The sequence below is a fragment of the Lampetra planeri genome, chromosome 17, assembly GCF_965212315.1.
Source record: "Lampetra planeri chromosome 17, kcLamPlan1.2.h2, whole genome shotgun sequence".
NCBI classification, from domain to species: domain Eukaryota; kingdom Metazoa; phylum Chordata; class Hyperoartia; order Petromyzontiformes; family Petromyzontidae; genus Lampetra; species Lampetra planeri.
Window position 1 is genome coordinate 902,716 of NC_136123.1, and position 19,127 is coordinate 921,842.

General features: G+C 59.0%; 2 protein-coding genes across 4 annotated transcripts in view; both read left to right on the forward strand.

The window, feature by feature from the left end:
* The first annotated feature begins 528 nt into the window (after positions 1-528).
* On the forward strand, positions 529-10,245 carry LOC144723196 (lysophosphatidylcholine acyltransferase 1-like). Its single transcript, XM_078601725.1, has 10 exons — positions 529-553; positions 770-822; positions 2,378-2,412; positions 3,086-3,140; positions 4,035-4,117; positions 5,173-5,298; positions 5,959-6,112; positions 7,049-7,147; positions 7,816-7,960; positions 9,516-10,245. The coding sequence occupies exons 1-10, from the start codon at positions 529-531 to the stop codon at positions 9,716-9,718; spliced, it is 978 nt and encodes a 325-aa protein (XP_078457851.1). The 3' UTR covers positions 9,719-10,245.
* Positions 10,246-13,346: 3,101 nt separating this feature from the next.
* Positions 13,347-19,127, forward strand: part of LOC144723238 (RAB11-binding protein RELCH homolog) — a 32,258-nt gene continuing 26,477 nt past the window's right edge. For 2 of the 3 annotated variants that reach the window (XM_078601806.1, XM_078601807.1), the window contains exons 1-5: positions 13,347-14,061; positions 15,162-15,251; positions 17,745-17,819; positions 18,510-18,565; positions 18,924-19,037. In XM_078601806.1, coding sequence (XP_078457932.1) covers positions 13,467-14,061; positions 15,162-15,251; positions 17,745-17,819; positions 18,510-18,565; positions 18,924-19,037 — 930 coding nt within the window. In that variant the 5' untranslated portion in view covers positions 13,347-13,466. The remainder of the gene's footprint in view (positions 14,062-15,161; positions 15,252-17,744; positions 17,820-18,509; positions 18,566-18,923; positions 19,038-19,127) is intronic. The other variant, XM_078601808.1, reaches the window with a different exon arrangement.

Genomic DNA, 19,127 nt, shown 5'->3' on the forward strand with positions numbered 1-19,127 from the left:
TCGTCATCCCCTCCACTCGTCACCCTCTCCACTCGTCATCTTCTCCATTTGTCATCCTCTCCCCTCGTCATCCCCTCACATCGTCATCGTGTTCTCCACAACGACGTGAATGATGAGTCTGCCTTGCGCGTCATATCGAAGCGGGGCCCAGAGCCAACGGAGTGGAGGTCCTTGCCGATGAACAACATCGGACAGTCTCAGCAGCATTCGTTCAAGCAAGCCTCGACCATTATGATGATGACGATGATGATGACGATGATGATGACGACGACGATGATGATGACGATGATGATGACGATGATGACAATGATGACAATGATGACAATGATGATGACAATGATGATGACGATGATGAGACACCGAATGTCGAAACCGCTCCGGAGTTTTCGTTGACGCAGCGCTGCTGACACTAACCACGTGGCTGATGGGATGGGTAGAACATGCTCGCGCACGTCTCGGTGTGGATGGACGGCTCTGTGGGGGGTGCCGCCTCTCCGTCGAGTCGTTCTGTTGCTGGATGACTGCGCCATGAACCTGGAAGGCGGCGTGAGGGGTGGGGGCGGTGGGGGGAGTAGGGGGGCCAAAGAGGGAGATTAGGGGCGTGGGGGGCAATTTTGTAGGGAGATTGCGGGGTGCGAGATTTGGGGGGGTGGTGAGGGAGGGAGGTAGGGGAGAGGCCCCGTGGTTGTTGTTGCCGCTGCGTTGCCTGGGGGGTCACGTCGCCCCCCTCCACCCCCCGCCCTCCCCCTCTCCCCCCTCCCCCTCCCAGGCGCCTTGGCCGCGGGGGTGGCGGCTCAAGTGGTGCTCATCAAGTACGAGACGGTGAGGGAGCGAGGCGCGCACGCCGGGACACCGCCACCACCACCACCACCGCAAATATTTTTCAATGCACCTTTAAGATCAGCACACTAAATCAAAACACAGATCATACTTTGCAGCGATCATCCGGAGCGAAACATTTTATTTTATTTTAGGCCACTGAATAGCACTGGCAACGAGGGGTGTACAACTCCTCTAGAGCAGTTTTGAGTGAAGTTCTCACAGATAGTGACTCAAGTTGCAGTTTATTGGCAATAGCATTCCAGACCCTGGGGGCATCAATAGCAAAGGCCCTTCCTCCAGTATTTGTACAGCAATAGGGAATGTGAAGCTAGTAATTGAGCGAAGACCTTAGGTCACATTTGTTCTTTGAAACAGAGAGGAGATCCAGCAGGTAATCTGCGGATTTTTTTGTAAGTACATCGTGAATAAATACGATCTGATGCACAAGCCGTCGAACATTGAGAGATGTTAAGTTTGACCCAATGTAGAGATCACAGTGGTGAGTCCTACGTGGGCAGTTCAATGAAAATCTTAAGGCCGAGTGATACATTGAGTCAAGCTTCTTCAGTACAGTACTTGGGGCTGATGTATACACGATGTCACAGTAATCAAGTAGAGGCAGTGTGGTAGCTTTTATCAATTCCAAACGGAACATAGGGGGGAAGCAGTGCTTGTGTCGATACAGAAAACCAATTTAATTTTTGTCTTTTTACCAATATAATCAATGTGATCTTCAAAATTCAGAGAGAGACAGAGAGAGTTGGTGTCGTCTCGCTGTCCCTCCTCCTCCTCCGTTGAAGGAGCCCAGGCCCCAGTGGGGTCACTGTGGGGCTCCCTCGCTTGGGTTGCACGGCCACAGTCGCGCTGCTCGTGGCTCGCGTCTTCAGTCCCCCATTGCATGAAGGAGATGTAGGCACAGGCCTGCTGCTGCTGCTGCTGCTGCCGCCGCTGCTGCTGCTGCTGCCGCCGCTGCTGCTGCCGCTGCTGCTGTTGTTGTCGCTGCTGTTGTTGTTGTTGACAGTCATCCGCGAGCACGCGCAAACTCGGCCTCTATCCGCGTGGTGTTGTCCTTCCCCAGCAACTCCGATTAGCGCGTTTGGCTAGGTACGGTGTGAAAGAAGTTCAACGTACACACGTGCACACGCGTGTGGACCAGCGCGGACGCGCAGAACGGACACCGCATTCGAGTTCGCATCGCCTCCTGGCTTTGACATTGCTCCTCGACGACACTGGCCCAACCATCATGTCTCTGTGTCTCTGTCTCTCTCTCTCTCGGTGTCTCCGTGTCTCTGTGTGTCTGTCTCTTTGTCTCTCTTTGTTTCCGTGTCTCTCTCTCTCTCGGTGTCTCCGTGTCTCTGTGTGTCTCTCTCTTTGTCTCTCTTTGTTTCCGTGTCTCTCTCTCTCTCTCGGTGTCTCCGTGTCTCTGTGTGTCTCTCTCTTTGTCTCTCTTTGTTTCCGTGTGTCTCTCTCTCTCGGTGTCTCCGTGTCTCTGTGTGTCTCTCTCTTTGTCTCTCTTTGTCTTTGCGTCTCTCTCTCTCTCGGTGTCTCTGTGCAGGAAGTCGTCTCGTGGGCCGTGCACGGACCATCCCCGTGAGCTCCCTCTCCCAACAACCACACAACAACCGCACAACTACACACACACCACACCACACAACTACACAACCACACCACAACCACACAACCACACCACAACCACACACCACAACCACACCACAACCACACCACAACCACTCAACTCCACACACAACAACCACACAACCACACACCACAATCACAAACCACAACCACACCACAATCACACACCGCAACCACACACCACAACCACACCACAACCACACAACCACACCAGAACCACACAACAACCACACACCACAACCACACACCACAACCACACCACCATCACACCACAACCACACACCACAACCACACCATAACCACACAACCACACCACAACCACACAACTACACCACAACCACACAACCACACACAACTACACACACCACAACCACACAACACAACCACACAGCAACCACACAACTACACCCAACAACCATACAACTACACAATACAACCACACACAACAACCAGACAATAACAAACAACCACACAATACAACCACACGCACACACAACAATCGCACAACAACACAACCACACCCAATACAACCACACAACACCACCACCACCACACAACACACCACTGCTGCCATGACCTCTCGACCAATGACACCGACCCCTTCCCCCACCCCCGCCCCACCCCGCAGGATCAAGGTGTTGTGGCTGACCATGTGCCGGCCGCGATGCCGCGTGCTCATCCAGGTGAGGGTCCTGCCCGAGAACGTCGCTCGAGCGGTCGGCGTCACCGTCGCGAGCCGCGCGCTCGATCCACTGCTGGACGAGCGCCGTCTGCCACGTGACGAGTTCCGCACGCACCGTCCACCGTGACGGCCACGCCGCACGTGGCGGCCCTCGTGCGGCCCACCGCCCGCCGTGCGGCGGCACCAGCCGGGGGGTGGTGGATCACCCGGGGAAGGCAGAACAGCAAATGTGGAACCCCACCTGTTACACCTGTACGGGGATAGAGCGTCGCCCCCTCGCACGCGTGGGCGCTCCGGTTTCCTCCCACGTGTATGGACACTAAGCATCGTTCATTGGGTCGATAACAACTTCATAAAGAGAGGGCGTCAGAGCGTGGGCAAGTGTTGGTGGCGCCGGCTCGCCGCGTGGCCGCACTGCCTTCCCGCTCGTCCGCCTGCCGTCTCGGAGTCGTCCCCCTCCCTTCAAGAGCACCTCCTCTTAGCACGGGTGGCTACGTACGGTGCGAAAGAAGTGCAACTCACGTAGACACGAGAGCGAGCGGATGCTCAGGGCGTTACAAGTCGACGTCATGATTAGCACTCGATCAGAGCATGCACGAAGTATTATTATTACTCTCCACAGACCCGGTGCGTACGCGCGTAGCTGACACCCGCTGTGCACGTATACCACGTGACACCCGCTGTGCACGTGTACCCTGTGACACCCGCTGTGCACGTATACCACGTGACACCCGCTGTGCACGTGTACCCTGTGACACCCGCTGTGCACGTATACCACGTGACACTAACTGTGCACGTGTACCACGTGACACCCGCTGTGCACGTGTACCACGTGATACCCGCTGTGCACGTGTACCACGTGACACCCGCTGTGCACGTGTACCCCGTGACGCAGTACCTGCCAGTGTACTCGCCCAGCGATGAGGAGCGGAAGGACCCGGACCTGTACGCGAACAACCTGCGCGCCCAGGTGCACAGGTGAGCTGCGTCGCACACACCGCACACACCTGACTCTCGTGAGACGCGTGCGTGTGTGTGTCTGCGTGTGTGTGTGTCTGCGTGTGTGTGTCTGTGCGTGTGTGTGCGTCTTCGCGTGCGTGTGTCTGCGTGTGTGTGTCTGCGTGTCTCTGCGTGTGTCTGTGTCTGTGTGTGTCTGCGTGTGTGTCTGTGCGTGTCTGCGTGTGTGTGTATGCGTGTGTATGTGCGTGTGTGGGCGTCTTCGCGTGCGTGTGTGTGTCTGTGTGTGTCTGTGTGTGTCTGTGTGTGTCTGTGCGTGTGTGTGTCTGTGTGTGTGTTTGTGTGTCTGCGTGTGTCTGTGTGTGTCTGTGTGTGTATGTGCGTGTGTGTGTCTGCGTGTGTCTGTGTGTGTATGTGTGTGTCTGCGTGTCTGCGTGTGTCTGCGTGGGGATCGGTGGCGCAGCGGTTAGCGCACAGCCTCAATCAACCAATCTTTGATTGAACCCTAGTTCGATTCCCGCTCATGGCCAACGCCGCTGACGTAGATCTGAACTGGGCCTGGACCTCCCCTAGGTTGACTCGGCCGCAAATGAGTACCTGGTGCGATGTGTAAACATCGCAATTCGGGAGACAAAGGCGGTGGGGGCGTGGTGCTGTCCACCCTCCCCCTCGTGCGCCGTGCTGGCCTTCATCGGGGCTACTCGCTTACAGCACTTGCACCAGAGGTCCGTTCAGGCTATACGGGGGATCTTTGTCTTTGTGACGATGCCTTCGTGTGCGTGTGAATTCGCGTGTATGTGAATGTATGTGAATGTGTGTGTATGTATGTGAATGTGTATGTTGTGTATGTGTGTGTATGTGAATGTGTATGTTGTGTATGTGTGTGTATGTGAATGTGTATGTATGTTGAACTTTCACACTCTACGTAGCACACTATACTGCGGTCCCATGCATACGAGTTCGATTCCCGACCACGGCTAACATCAGTGGCAAGTGAAGTCTGTAATTTTCATTCATTTAAATAAATATCCATGAATCACACCTGCACTGCCCCCCCCCCCTTCCCGGCCTCTTAGGGCCCTGCAGGAGACTGCGCCCCCCACGGGAGAGGGGTCCCGGACCCCTGTGAGGAGCACGTGGAGAGGGGGCCCGGGAGGGGCCCCCCAGAGGGAGCATCTCCTGGAGCTGCTGCAGAGCCTCAAGTGAGGAGGCTGCGGTCCCCCTGCCCCTCCCCCTCCCCCTCTCCCTCCCCCTCTCCCTCGCCCTCTCCATCCCCCTCTCCCTCCCCCTCTCCCTCCCCCTGCCCCTCTCCCTCCCCCCTCTCCCTCCACCTCTCCCTCCCCCTCTCCCTCCCCCTGCCCCTCTCCCTCCCCCTATCCCTCCACCTCTCCCTCCCCCTCTCTCTCTCCCTCCCCCTCTCCCTCCCCCTGCCCCTCTCCCTCCCCCTCTCCCTCCACCTCTCCCTCCCCCTCTCTCTCTCCCTCCCCCTCTCCCTCCCCCTGCCCCTCTCCCTCCCCCTCTCCCTCCACCTCTCCCTCCCCCTCTCTCTCTCCCTCCCCCTCTCCCTCCCCCTCTCCCTCCCCCTGCCCCTCTCCCTCCCCCTCTCCCTCCACCTCTCCCTCCCCCTCTCTCTCTCCCTCCCCCTCTCCCTCTCCCTCCCCCTCTCCATCCCCCTCTCCATCCCCCTCTCCATCCCCCTCTCCCTCCCCCTCCCCCTCTACCTCCACCTGCCCCTCCATCCGTCTCTCCTTGTCCCCGTGTGTCTCCACGTCTCCCCCCGCGTGTCTCGAGACAGACTGCTGGTGAACTGTAGACAGAAGCTGTCCCCGTCCCTCTGTCTCCCCGCGCGTGTCTCGAGACAGACTGCTGGTGGACCGCGCCATTCCCGAGCTCGAGGCGATCTCTGAGCGCGTCCGCGCCCTGGGGGCCACGCGTGTGACCCCACGTGACCTGGCCGCGTGCCTCGCGCGGCCCGAGGGCCCCCACATGCGCGTGCTGCACGCCGCCTTCGACCCGGTCAGTGTCCAGGGCGCCGTCGGCCACGATCTCTCTCCGCTGCTGGATGAACGCCTCCCCAAGCTGTCGTCGCCTTTCGGGGGTCTTGCGATGCAGCGATTTGTCTCGATTGTCAGAGCTCCAATTTGGGCACGGTTCGTGCGTTTCATGTCCGAGTATGAGAGAGTGTGTATATGTGAGAATGTGTGAGTGTGTTTGTGAGTGTTTAGGGGGGAGCGGTGGTGGATTAGCGGTTAGCGCACTGACCTATGAACCGGGCGACCCGAGTTCGAATCCTACTCATGGCCAACGCCAGTGGCGATTGTCTGAACCACTCCTGGGCCTCCCCTAGGTCGACTCAGCCTCAAATGAGTACCTGGTAAGGTGTGTAAACATCACCACTGGGGAGACAAAGGTGGCCGGGCGTGGTGTTGGCCACCCACCACCTGATATACCATGCCGGCCTTCACAGGTGCTCTCTAATAGCACTTGCCCCAACAGTCTGTCTAGTCTTTATGGGGGATCTCTGTCTTTGTGTGCAGGGTTCATGCCATCAACTCACTTCACTCGAGAACCCGGTTTAGTCCCACGCAGGGTCCCAGCGCCGCCGCTTTGGCGTGTCTGACCTCCGAGTCGCCCGGCCTCCTGGAGGTCTTCCGCACTCAGCACGAAACCTTCACGCGCACGGCGGAGAGTGCAGGCCCCGCCGAAGAGAGAGGCGCGATCCCGCAAGACGAGCGGCCGCTCGCCAGCCTTGTCGGGCGTTGCCGCCGGGGCCCGGTTCCCGGCCGGCCCTGGGCTGGCTCGGTCAGGGTCAGGCGGGTGGGCCCTGCGAGGCGCGATTTTGCGCAGGTTCACCCACCACCGGCCCGTGGAGTGTTTGTGTGAGCGGACGCCGGCGGCCTGCCGCTCACGAACTACTCTCTGGTGCCCCCCCCCCTCCCCCCGTGGGCGCAGGGGGCGCGAGGCCACGTGGACGCCCGGGAGGTGCTCGTGGGTCTGGTGCGCGCCGTGTGGCCCGCCCAGCACCTCGAAACCCTGGACCTCGCCTTCCAGGTGACCCCGGCCAGACCTCGCCTTACAGGTGACCCCGGCCAGACCTCACCTTACAGGTGACCCCGGCCAGACCTCGCCTTCCAGGTGACCCCGGCCAGACCTCGCCTTCCAGGTGACCCCGGCCAGACCTCGCCTTACAGGTGACCCCGGCCAGCGGGGGGCACGCACGGCGGAACGTCCACCCTGAGCCTTAGACGACGAGCGACGCGTGGGGGAGGGGTTAGGGCGGCGGGGGTAGATATCGAGGACACCCCCGACCCAGGGCCTGTGAAAAGAGCTTTATAACTCATCGGATTTTATTCCAAAGGCCCACGGGTTGGGGGGGGGGGCACGTGCCGGGCGCGTGCCGGGCTCCCAAGAGGGACAGCGTGGGCCCATTGCCCTCCTTGCACCGGGCCCGTCCTGCAACCACGCTAGGCCACTGGGTTAGGGGTGAGGTCTGATGGCAGAGAAAGGGCCGGTGACCGGTTGGCTCGTACGAGCGGAGAGTTGGTGAGGGTGGCTTGGAGGACGAGTACTAGGGTTGCTTGACCATCTGGTTGGGGTTAGAGGATTGACACAGGAGCGCTGTATACCGATCGTCACCGGCTGCAATGAGATGTAAAAAAATATCAATTTGTGTTTTCGCTGACTCCGCCTGCTCGCTCCGTGGCCGCGTGACCCCGCAGGTGTACGACCCTCGGGGTCAGGGAGAGGTTACGCAGGAAGAGGTGCTGGGGGCCCTGCGCGCCACCCTGGGGCCTGACCTGCCCTTTGACCCCATCGCCCTCTTCCGAGCCGCTGACCCCCACCACAAGGGGGCCGTCACATACGGTGAGGTCCTCGCCACGGGAATGTGTAATTTCCACATTCGAGCACTGCCTCGTTGCACGCTTAAAGTTGATTTCGTTTCGCCAACACGACGGAAGCAATAGCACAACAAGTCGGGGAGACAACTCTGACTTGACTCTTCGCTGCCCAACCCAACTTGAAGGTGTCTACGCATCCGTGAAGAAGATCCAATATGAATCGCGCTGTGATATTAAGCTGTATTGTTATTAGGGAGTTTATAATCGTGATCAATCCACTACTGGATGAAGGACTCCAAAATGTATGGGCATCTTCCGCGGTTCTGCGATGCCACGATCCGTCCATCGAACGGAGCTCAAGGCTCCGTCTCTGCCGAAGACGTCCTCTCGCGTGCGTTCCCCGCCTTTGGCTGCCATTCCAGCCTTCATCTCGACAGACGATCCAACGTACAAGTCGCACCCCGTGCACGTTGGAGGCAGCGTCGTTACGACTGCGACGAAAAAGTGAGTGGGGCCCGAGCCGGGGACGCGTCACGTTCTGGACCGCCGGCGGAGCGAAATCGCCCAACGTGGAGATGGAGCGATGAAATAATCTCTGGCGTGAGCGCCGAATGGATTGCTACAGCGCGGCACCGTGGCTTGTGGAGGCCCTCATCTGCCAGCGGGTAGATCGTAACGACGACGACGACGATAAACCTCTTGAGACGAAAAAAAACTTCATCCAACTAAATAAAACGTATCAGTCACCAGCAGCAGTAAACTCCGGGCCACCAAGGACTGAGTCTTTCTCTCTTGCCCGAGCGATTTAAATTCACCAAATGTGCCCAATTTTTTTTTGAGCCAATGACAGCCAAATGTTTAGACTGTAGCGGGCAGCGCGCTTAATGAGCTGGAAACGAAGACTGCTGATACCCGGGATTTTTGTTGTTGTTTAACTTCGTGATAATTCGTGACGACCGCAAATGAAAGCGTGGTGTTTATCTGAGGTTTATGGGGGGGGGGGGGTTGCCCGAGTTTCGTTTGGAGGCTATTTCCTTGCCATCTGATTTGACACCGTGAGCTGCCATGGCGGAGGTCAGAGGGCACTGCCGTGAGAAGTGAATAAGGAACAAAATCTAAAAAGCGGGCAAGGTGAAGGGACAGAGGTGGAGCGATGGTTGGGGTTAAGGTTGGAGTTAATAGCAGCGTTTGGGGCGTGTGGTTAGCGTTACAGGGAGAGCAAGTATCTGGTTGAATAGCTCGGGTTCGGATAACTGCGTAGCCATCACGTGTGTCGGCAGTGCAGCCGCACCAGGTCCAGTGTGCCGAAGGGGCCCGGATGCTGAGCTACGGAGAGCAGAGTTGGGGCTGGTGTCTGGCTGTCCAGTGTTGGTCAGGGCAATATTATGACGATGATGATGAATCTTGACTTAAAGCTTTCGTGACTGCAGGAATTAATATTCTTTGTAATGATGATGATGGTTGTGACAAAGGCGGTGATAACTTTGCTTATGATGTTAATACTTAATAACACGGAATATGATTGCAATTAAAATGATGATGGTTGTGACAACGATGAACTCTTGCCCTGTGACCCTTAGCCGCGTTCATGGAGGTCGCCCAGCGCTGCCCAGAATTCCGAGTCACGTGTGGTGGCGAGGGGGCCACGGGGGACCCGGATCGCGCGAGGAAGGGCCCGGAGGGGCCCTGCCGCCCACAGAGGCCCCCATTGGACGCGTACGCCTACGCGGACTTCACGCAGAGCCGGAGTGGGGAGCCTGGGGGCCGCCTGAAGACGGAATGACGTGGAGTGGCGTAGACTGCCAAGGGTTTAAAGTTTGAAAGTTTTTTTTCTGGGGAAGAGCTCTGCCCATATTTGAGTTGGCAGGGTGGTGTAGTGGAACCACGTGTGCCGCACTGAAGCAACGTTCTGGGTTCCGAATCGGGAAGCTGTTGTGCGTGTAGCATGTTCTCTTCCTGCATGGGTTTCCTCCGGGCTCTCTTGGCTTCCAACCATTGGCTAACAAAACCACACAGTGTAACTGGCATCGGTCAAAACATCCCAATGCTGAAAATTTCACTTGCTAATCACTCAATTTGTGATGCCGTTCTATTCGTGGCGATGGCAGTGTGTTAGCTCTCGAGGGTCCTTCAAAGTCGAGGCGGTTCACTCGAAGACCTCGTCCCATCGGTGACTGGCCCCGACAAGGGCCCCATTGCTTCCAGCAGTCGGATTCTCCTGCCCCACGGCTGGATTCGAATTCACGGCGTCCGTTTCACGGCGTCCGTTGCGTTGAGCGGTGGCGCGAAGGACACGTGACGATAGGTGGGGGAGGGGGGACTACCGCGGGGGGGCTGCCGCGAGGTGGGGGGCTACCCTGAGGTGGGGGGCTACCGCGGGGGGAGATAGGGGCTACCGTGCGGGGGGGGGGCAACCGCGGGGGGAGGGGGCTACCGCAGGGAGGGGGCTACCCTGGGGTGGGGGGCTACCGCGGGGGGAGGTAGGGGCTACCGCCAGGTGGGGAGCTACTTTGGGGTAGGAGGGGGGGCTACCCTGGGGTGGGGGGCTACCCTGGGGTGGGGGGTTACCGTGTCCCGCCCGCCGGGAGCCCGAGACCGAGCGAGGCTTTGCTGCGTCAATGGCAATATGATGAATAAAGGAAATGGTCAAATAAAGGCCGCAGCGACTGGGACGTTCACGGAGGCGCCACGTGTTTTGTTGTTGCCGTGGCCAGCGTGGGTTTTACTTCAACTTGAGTTCTGGTGGCGGGGGTTAGGGGAGGGTGGGGGGTTTGGGGGTTGGGGGGTCTCGGGCTAACTGGTACCAGCACTTGTGAGCCCGCTCCAGTTGCCTGTCACCGTTCTGCTGGGGCCTCTGGCCGGTGACACGCAACACAGCACCACCTGACGTGAACATTTCCCCCACGAGTTCGTCATTTAAATCCATCCGAGATCAAGACCATTTAAACAACAACAAAAAATCCCCACTTACAATGTTTACGCGACGGGCTGCTGGTGTTCTGCTAATGAGCGGGCGAGTGTTTGTTTTGGTTTCAGTGTCGTGAGCCCCGCTAAGGATGATGCACAAATAAACCCCCGGCTTCGTTCGGATGCTCGGCCATTTCAGAATAAGAGCCTCCATCTGTCGATGTGGATGTTGCCGCTGCTGCTGCTCTTGTCTTGGGTCCTAGCGAGCCGCTGCCGTGTCCCGGCAGGCGGCCCCGTGGGGTCGCGAGCCCTTCCATGGTCGGGCTTTTGGGAAGGAACTTTTGGCGGTGCTGTCAATTCTAACGCACGATTTGGGAGATGTGGGAAACGAAAGACGCAAGCCATGGGAGTGCGATTGTGGCCATGCAGCGCAACACGATGGGCCATATAGGAGACCCACAGAGCCCCACAGAGATACACAGAGACCCACAGAGATTCTAGATTTGAAGCTGTCGTGACTGCAAGGATTTTTCGGTAAAGTCACGTAGGTAAAAATTTAAATTTAAAATTACTAAAAGTAATAATAGAAATAAAATAAAATAGTAATTCATTATAAATAATTATCATTTTATTTTATTTCTATTATTACTTTTAGTAATTTTTATTTTTTACCTACGTGACTTTACCGAAAAAACCTAAGAGTACCCACAGAGATATATTAAAGACAAGTCCGTTGTGCGATTGTGGCTATGCAACCCAATCGGTGGACCATGCAGTAAATCCATGGAGACAAAGACTCATAAAGATACATAGACAGTCATCGTGACTCAGGCAGATACATAAACCCATTGAGATAGCAACCCAAAGGGGACACGTGACAGACAAGGCACGGAGCTATTGTGGCTACACAGGCCGCTGTCCTCTCTGCGCTCCGTCACCGGAGGAGGGTGACAGCGGACACGGCACCAACTCTCTCCTAAAGCCCTCTGGTCGTGGCGAGCAGCAGACGCCGACATTGGCTGTTCGAGCCTGCACGTGAGTCGAGAAGATGTGTGAATGTCGTGACTGCGGCACGAGGACTGGCACGACTGGCGGACGGCGACGGCTCGCGGAGTGACTCGTTGGGATGGACTCCACACAGATCGGAGAGGCGGAAGAGATGAGGAGCTAAAAGAGAGATGATTATTTGTGAGTTGAGCGAGATACGTGTAGACACGATGTCGCGCCGAGTGGAGGTGCTCCACCTCCTCCCAACACTTCTGTGGAGCGCTGGAAGAGTAGACCAAATACCACTGTAAACTGTTTCTTATTTTACCAGGTAATTACCACTGAGCGATACGTTTAGCTCTTGTTCAGAAGCGACCTGCCCACAAAGAAGCTCAAGGAAGTAGATTCTCACGTGGAAATGGAAATCAGCCAATACTCTAAACGCATGATGTTGATTATTACGTGGAAGGGAAAACCCGGAGGACGCGGAGAAAAATCCACACGAGCACAAGGAGAGCGACACGCAAACTCCAAATTTTGTATACAGGCGTCAGGGTCGGGATCGAACCCACGCGCGCGCTGGTGTATACCAGGCGAGGTCGTTAACACATCTGCAGGGCCTCCCTCGCGCTCACTCAGCGAGCGGAGGCCCTTCCGCCACCAGGGGCGTGAGACGAGCACTTGCGGGGCTGCGCCTTCACCCATTGCCTGGTGGGGCTCCGGGCGTCTGACCCCAGCAGCTGCCAGTGACCAACAGCAGCCACCGCAGGGGAACGATCCGTGATGTGGGGACGGTGACGGCGGGCGCGCGCGCGCGTGTTCCAGGTGGATCTGGTTGTAAATCTGCTGTTCTGGTAGCAGCCTAAGCAGCGTGCGTCTGGAGTTTAAACCTTTTAGTTTGGAATCAATGCCGAGGGTCGTTTTTCTGTTCTTCTAGATCAGAAGCGCACATTCAGAAGAGGTTTAGCAATCGTCGTCTGGGAGATTCATATCCAGCATTGATCTCGTGGAAAGGCGCTTTCCGCTCGGATGGATCTCAACCGGGAACTCCACTTCCGGTTGCCCCCCCCCCCACTCCCCTGACCCCCCCTCCCCACGTCCCGGGCCCCCCACTCCCCCGCCCCCCACCCCACTCCCTGGGACCCCCTCCCCACGCCCCGGCCCCCACACCGCGGGCCCCTCACTCCCCACTCCCCCCTCCCTAGGCCCCCACCCACTCTCCCCTCCCCCCTCCCCATGCCCTGGGCCCCCCACCCACTCCCCCCTCCCCACGCCCCAGGACCCCCCCCACCCACTCAGCAGCGGGTCCCGTTATCTGCTGACTGGCCACGATTCGATTTCTCCGTTACGTAATTAAAAAATCGATTCACGCGCTGACGATTCATACGCCGCGCGATTATAATCGCCGAGGGCGGCTGAACGGCTCCCTCCGTCCCCCTCTCCTCTCTCGCACTGCCCATGGAGCCGTCGCAACTCTCCGTCATCCCCGCCACCACCCACCGCGCCCCATCGCAGCCACCGGGAAACATTGAAAAGGAGTCGACTTCAGAAATCGTTCGAGGAATCGAGCGGCGGCCGAAATCGATCGTCCTTGAGGGAATCGCCCCGTCGCCTGCGGCTCCGCTGGTCGCGGCGCCATGGCCACCACCACCAGCACCACCAGCAGCAGCAGCATCAACCCCTTCCTCAGCGACTCGGACGACTCGGACGACGACTCAGACGGCGGTGGAGGAAGAGGAGGAGGCGGCGGCGGAGCGGGGTCCAGGATCCCTCGAGCCCCCGCCTCGGACCCCGCGCAGCAGCCGAGCCCCGCGTCCCGCGTCAAGAGGCGGCCACCCCCGTCTCCTGCTTCGCCCATCTCCCCTCAGCAGCAGCAGCAGCCTCGGTCGCCTCCTCCACCGTCCGCCTCCTCCTCCTACTCGGGCTCCTGCCCCGCCGCCGCCGCCCCCTGGCACTGCGACCCTGCCGAGCCGCCGGGCCACGGCGGCCTCCTCCCCGCGCCGCGCGTCTCGCTGGACTTGCTCGCCGAGCGGCTCCTGCAGGAGCAGCTGCTGCTCACCGCGCTCGAGCTGCACACCGAGATGGCGGAGAGCGGACGAGAGCTGCCGCGGCTGCGCGACTTCTTCTCCAACCCGGGCAACTTCGAGCGCACTCCCGCGGGGCCCCCCGCCACCGCTTTCGCGAGGGACGCGGGCGGCCTACTGCCAGCAGCAGCAGCACCGGGGGTGCTCAGTGAGTGAGGGGGTGGTGGTGGTGGGCCTGTTGGTTGTGTGCGTGTTGGCCCTCGTTGGCACTTGCCCCGACGGCCTGTCGAGGCTATAGAGGTGAGGGAGGAGGATTCTTTGTCTGTGCGTGTTGTGGGGAGCGGTGGCGGTGCGGTGAGCGCACTGCGCCGCGACCTGCTGAGCCGATATCGGAGTTCGATTCCCGTTGACGGCGAATCTCTGAACCGATTTAGGGGTGCGTAAACGTCAGCGTTGGGGAGACAAAGGCGGCCGGGTGTGGTGTTGCCCACCCACCCCCTCGTGTGCCGTTCCGGCCTTCATAGGTGCTGCTCGCTAACAGCACTTGCCCCTACAGTATGTTAGAGGCTACCCGGGGGGGGGGGGATATCTGTCTTTGTCGCAGCCCGTGATGCCGGGTGATGCCGTGATTAAATCCGCGTGTTCGTCTGCCCGCTGTGTAAATTAATTTCGCCGCCTCTGAATGGATTGTAAACCCAGGCCAGAAGGCAATTTCCATGCTGGGCCCGTAGCTCACAAATCACGTTAGCGTGGGGTCACGCGCACGCGCGCGAGCTGCAATCGCAGACATTCGTCCCATCTGTGCCCTCGTGATTTGATTACTTGGCCTCGACTCACTACCTTGGTTCCACGATTGCAGTGATCGTGACGGAGCTGCTGCGGGTGACGGTGGTCGCGACGATGCCGATGGTGATGTTTTACGGCGAAACACGCACGGCGATTTTGGTGGTGACGGTAAAAGCGATGGATCGGGTCGTGATGATGACGACGACGATAGCAGCATGTGATTTCAGATGCCTTGAGATTCCCGTGTGATCACGGTGGCAGTGACGGGGATAACGGCGATGGTGACGGCGATGGATGGCAAGTGCTTCTGGGCAGGCTGCTACTTGTCGTGACAGCATCGCACCGTTACGTTGAGCACTGTTGGCTACGTACGGCGCGAAGGAAGTTCAACATACGTACATACATCGGTACCGACGATCGGTCGGCGATCGAGGGAGTGGGTCGTCCATCGCTGACCGTGAGGAATCGCTGATGTTGCTCCACCCTCTGCCCCCCCCACCTCACCGTGACCCCGGCGGACAGACCGGGCCGGCAGCGCCAGCACGCTGGACTCGCTGGATTTCACTCGCTACTCGGACGACGGAGGCCGCGAGACAGAGGAGCGCGTGGCCGGTGAGCGCCGGCGCGCCGTCGTCGCGCTGTGCTTCTGCACTCCCACGCCCCCCGCGCTGTCGACGCTGACCAGGGTGCTGAATTTCGAATTGTAATTTAGAATTATATATTTATATTTAATTAATAATTTTACTTGTCTGTCCAGGAAAGCTGAGTCGTTTTCAGGAGGATCCTTGTGCTGCATTGAGATTTTATCTTCAGACGTTTTCAATGAATGATGAGTTGTGTTTATTAAACAAGTGAGAGAAAACCTACGCGTGCGAGCGAACAACACTATCCCCGTACAGATGGAAACAGATGGATATTAGTCCCCTAGCTGTACTGCCTTCTCCTGGCGAGCCAGGGCACAGCTCCTGCTCGACGCCCACCCACGGGTAGAAGGGAGTTTCACAGCATCAGTGCGGTGATCCACCAATCCCTGGCTGCTGCTGCCTCCACTGTGCTGGATCAGAGCCAGCCGCCATGTGCAGCGTGGCGGGCGGGGGGGTGCATCATCCAGCAGTGGATTGACACAAGGGCTGTACACGTACAGAGAGTGCGTGTACACGGCTATACAGCTGCTTATACAGAATGTGAATATTTATTCATACTGGAGTCATCCGATGAGCAATAAGGCTCTTTTTCCCAGATGTCCAGATGGAGCGGGTCAGAACGTTACCGCAAGAAGCACACGATAGGAGTGCAAAGTATAGGAAAGGTAACAAATCGCTTAAAGATATACAAATAAGTACGTTCGTGTAGAGAGACAGAAGCGTAGGGGAGATGCGCGAGCGCGGTGGTGGAGGCACTGCGGTGACGCAGAGCGAGCGGTCCGTGGGCGCTCGCGGTGAGACGGCGGCTCGCGGACGAGACTGGCGAGGGAGTGGCAGCCAGAGGAGGGAGCGGCGGACGTCATCCTGGGCCGGAGCGACGCGCTCATCGGCTCGCGTGCGGGAGCGAGAGTTGTGTTCGACGACTCAAGGGGGGGCGGGGGGGAGACCCATGTAGCTGACGATGACTTATTCCCCCCCCGTCACCTTGAGTCGCCCTTCCCCACAGCTTTTGAATTTACCCAGCACGCATCACTGCGTGTGCACCCGTGTGTGCGCTCGTGTGTGCGTGTGTTCACTGCGCCACGAGCCCGGCCAACGTCAGTGGCGAGCGATATCGGAACCTGTCCTAGGCCTTCACAAGGTCGACTCGGCCTTAAACGAGTACCTGGAGCGGTGCGTAAGCCAAAGCACCGGTGGTCCCGGCCACACCACCCGCTCGTACGTCACACCGACCTTAATAGGTGCTCGGTGAGAACACTTGCCCCAGCAGCCTACACGGGGGATCTTTCCCTTTGCTCACGCGCCAACAATCTGCGTCCCGTCGCCTCGCCCGCTCTGGGCTTGGCAGCTGACGTTGGCCGCGCCCCCTGCGTTGATTGGTTAAATGTGCTGGGAATCATGGCACCGCCACCACTGCCGCCACCACTGTCACTACCACGACCACCGCCGCCATCACCACAACCGCCGCCACTGTCGCCGCCGCCACCACCACCCTCACCACCACCACCACCGAACCGTTGACAGTGGCAGCCTTGGGTCGCTCCTAAAATTGCTTGAATCCCAGCTTGGCTGTCGTGCAACGGACGTCCCCGTGTGTCACGGCGTGGGTGACAGGGAGGGTGCCGCCCTCCACTGCGTGTGGAGCAGAGGTCACTTCAAGAGAGCTCGCAAGTAGCTCTCTGATGTCCGATTCCACGGGCCACTTTCCCCTGCCGTGCCAAAGATCCGAGTGGATTCTTAATCTCGTAACGCGACGCCGATAGCGCGGTCGGGATAGAATTGTGGAACATTTTTAATGAAATAAATAGCTTGCTCGATTGTTTTTGTGGAGGTGGGGTGTGTGCTGGGTTGACGTTCGAGCCCTTGGTGGTGAGCGCTCTGTGGCACGAGGCTGTGTGAGGCGGTGTGACGCGTGAGGCGGAGTGACGCGGTGTGACGCGGTGTGAGGTGGCGCTGCACTCTCTGTGCCCGCACCCGGAGCTCGGGTTTTGGTTTTATTTTCTCACTCTCCTTTTTTCTTTCTCCTTTTTCTCTCCTTGTTATCCCATGTCCTCCTCTGAATCTCCTCCTCCTCTTTTTCATAACCCCCTTCTGCCGCCTCCCTCTTCCCTCATCGCCGTTGCCATCATGCACCCCTCCCTTGTCTCCCGCTCACCTCCGCATCTCCGTGTACTCCATTGTCCGTCGCCCTCCTTTGGTCCCCTCCCATCTTGCATCCTTATCCCTCTGTCCTGCTCTCTCGATCATCTTCCCCCATCGCCTCCCTCTGCCTGCCCCTCCTGTCATGCTCCGTGTTCCCGTCTCTCCGTGTTTCCCTCTCCGTCCCCTCGCTGCCCCTCCACGTTCCCCCCCCTCCGTCCCTGCCCCCCCCCCCCGTCACGCCTCGACCCCCGACCCCCGACCTGGGCGCCCCGACCCCCCGACCGCGGCCGTTGCGAACCTCCCCCCCGCGCTCGCCCAGTGTTGGAGTTTGAGCTGCGGAAAGCCCACGAGACGATTCACTCGCTGCGCGCCAACCTCACCGAGCAGGCGGCAGGTGCGACGGCAACGCGGCCGGGCGGCAGCACCACGCCCACAAACACCGGGGGGGGGGGTGGGGGGGGCGCGGGGCGGGGGGCGCGGTGGGGGGGGGGGTGTTTGGGGCGGGAAAGGGGGATGAGTTCAACGCAGCGGTTGCATTGGGCGGCGACGCAGCTCAGCCGTGATGCGTTCGCCACTTGTTGAGGTTTCGTGGTTCGGAGCCTGCGGGCCGCCCTGGTTAATGCCCGCCAGCGTGGCGTTGATGCTGCCTGCGGCCGCCGGGTTCCCGTTTGTCAGAGAAATAACTCCACCTCACTGAATGCAAACTGCCCCGTTTTGATGAACACGGCCACTGTTGTTGTTATTGCCGTGCCCCGTAAACCCCAAACAAACTCTTCTGCTTGGCGGGCAACGCTGTTAATCGCTGCCCCGCCACCACCCAGACACGTCGGGCGGCTTTTGACCGCTGACCGTCGCGGCGGTCGCGTCGCTCAGGGGTCAAACCGCGGCGACCGTGGTAGTCGTGGCGACCGCGGCGACCGTGGTGGCGGCGCTGCTGCCCGTCGGATTTCCGCAGCCCGCAGCCCGTCCCACTCGCGCCGTCGTTACCCACCACGGGGCGGTACCGTCGCCGTGTGACTGGCGCCCGTGCGAGTGATCGTGCCACGTGGGTTCGTCGTGCCGCCCCTCTGCTGTCGCCCGGCAGATTCGGAGCTCCCCGCGGCGGAACCGGCAAACTACAGCCGGGAGGCGGCGGTGCAGGTGAGCGGCGACGTGCCGTTCACACGGTCACTCTCGCAAAGGTCGTCCAATGTGAACCTTTAAGGAGGAGGCGGGGGTGGGGAGAGAGAGAGCGGTGGAGTCGGGACAACCTCGGCCTATGACTCTCTATCTCAAGGGACTGCTGCAGGGGCCTGGCAACCCTCTCGTATTCGCCACGTGCATTGCGGATCTTGACATTTTTAGTTTTTTACCGAATTAGAAAAAAAACGGTTCTTGTTATTTTGGTTGCCGACCCCTGGCCTAGCCACTCACGTGGCCCTGTCAGGGTCTTGGTGGTGAGCTGCCTTGACGAGCTGCCCCCTCCCCCCCCGCGCTTTGTCCGCCCCCTGGGGCTCAGGAGCCGATTCGGCCGCTGGAGAAGAGGGCGCTCAACTTCCTGGTGAACGAATTTCTGCTGAAGAACAACTGCAAGCTGAGCTCCATCACCTTCTCTGATGAGAACGACGACCAGGTGACGGCCGCATCGTCGTAGTCATCGCCGTTGTCGTCATCGTCGTCGTCATCATCATCAGTCATTGTCATTTTTGCCATCATCATCGTC

What these genes read in the sequence shown, in the direction of transcription:
- LOC144723196 (XM_078601725.1), top strand. Translation starts at nt 529, where the DNA reads ATGAACCTGGAAGGCGGCGTGAGGG. An exon ending in CCTGGAAGGCGGCGTGAGGG is followed by an intron (nt 554 to 769) that starts GTGGGGGCGGTG and finishes TCCCCCTCCCAG; the next exon opens with GCGCCTTGGCCGCGGGGGTG. An exon ending in TGCTCATCAAGTACGAGACG is followed by an intron (nt 823 to 2,377) that starts GTGAGGGAGCGA and finishes GTCTCTGTGCAG; the next exon opens with GAAGTCGTCTCGTGGGCCGT.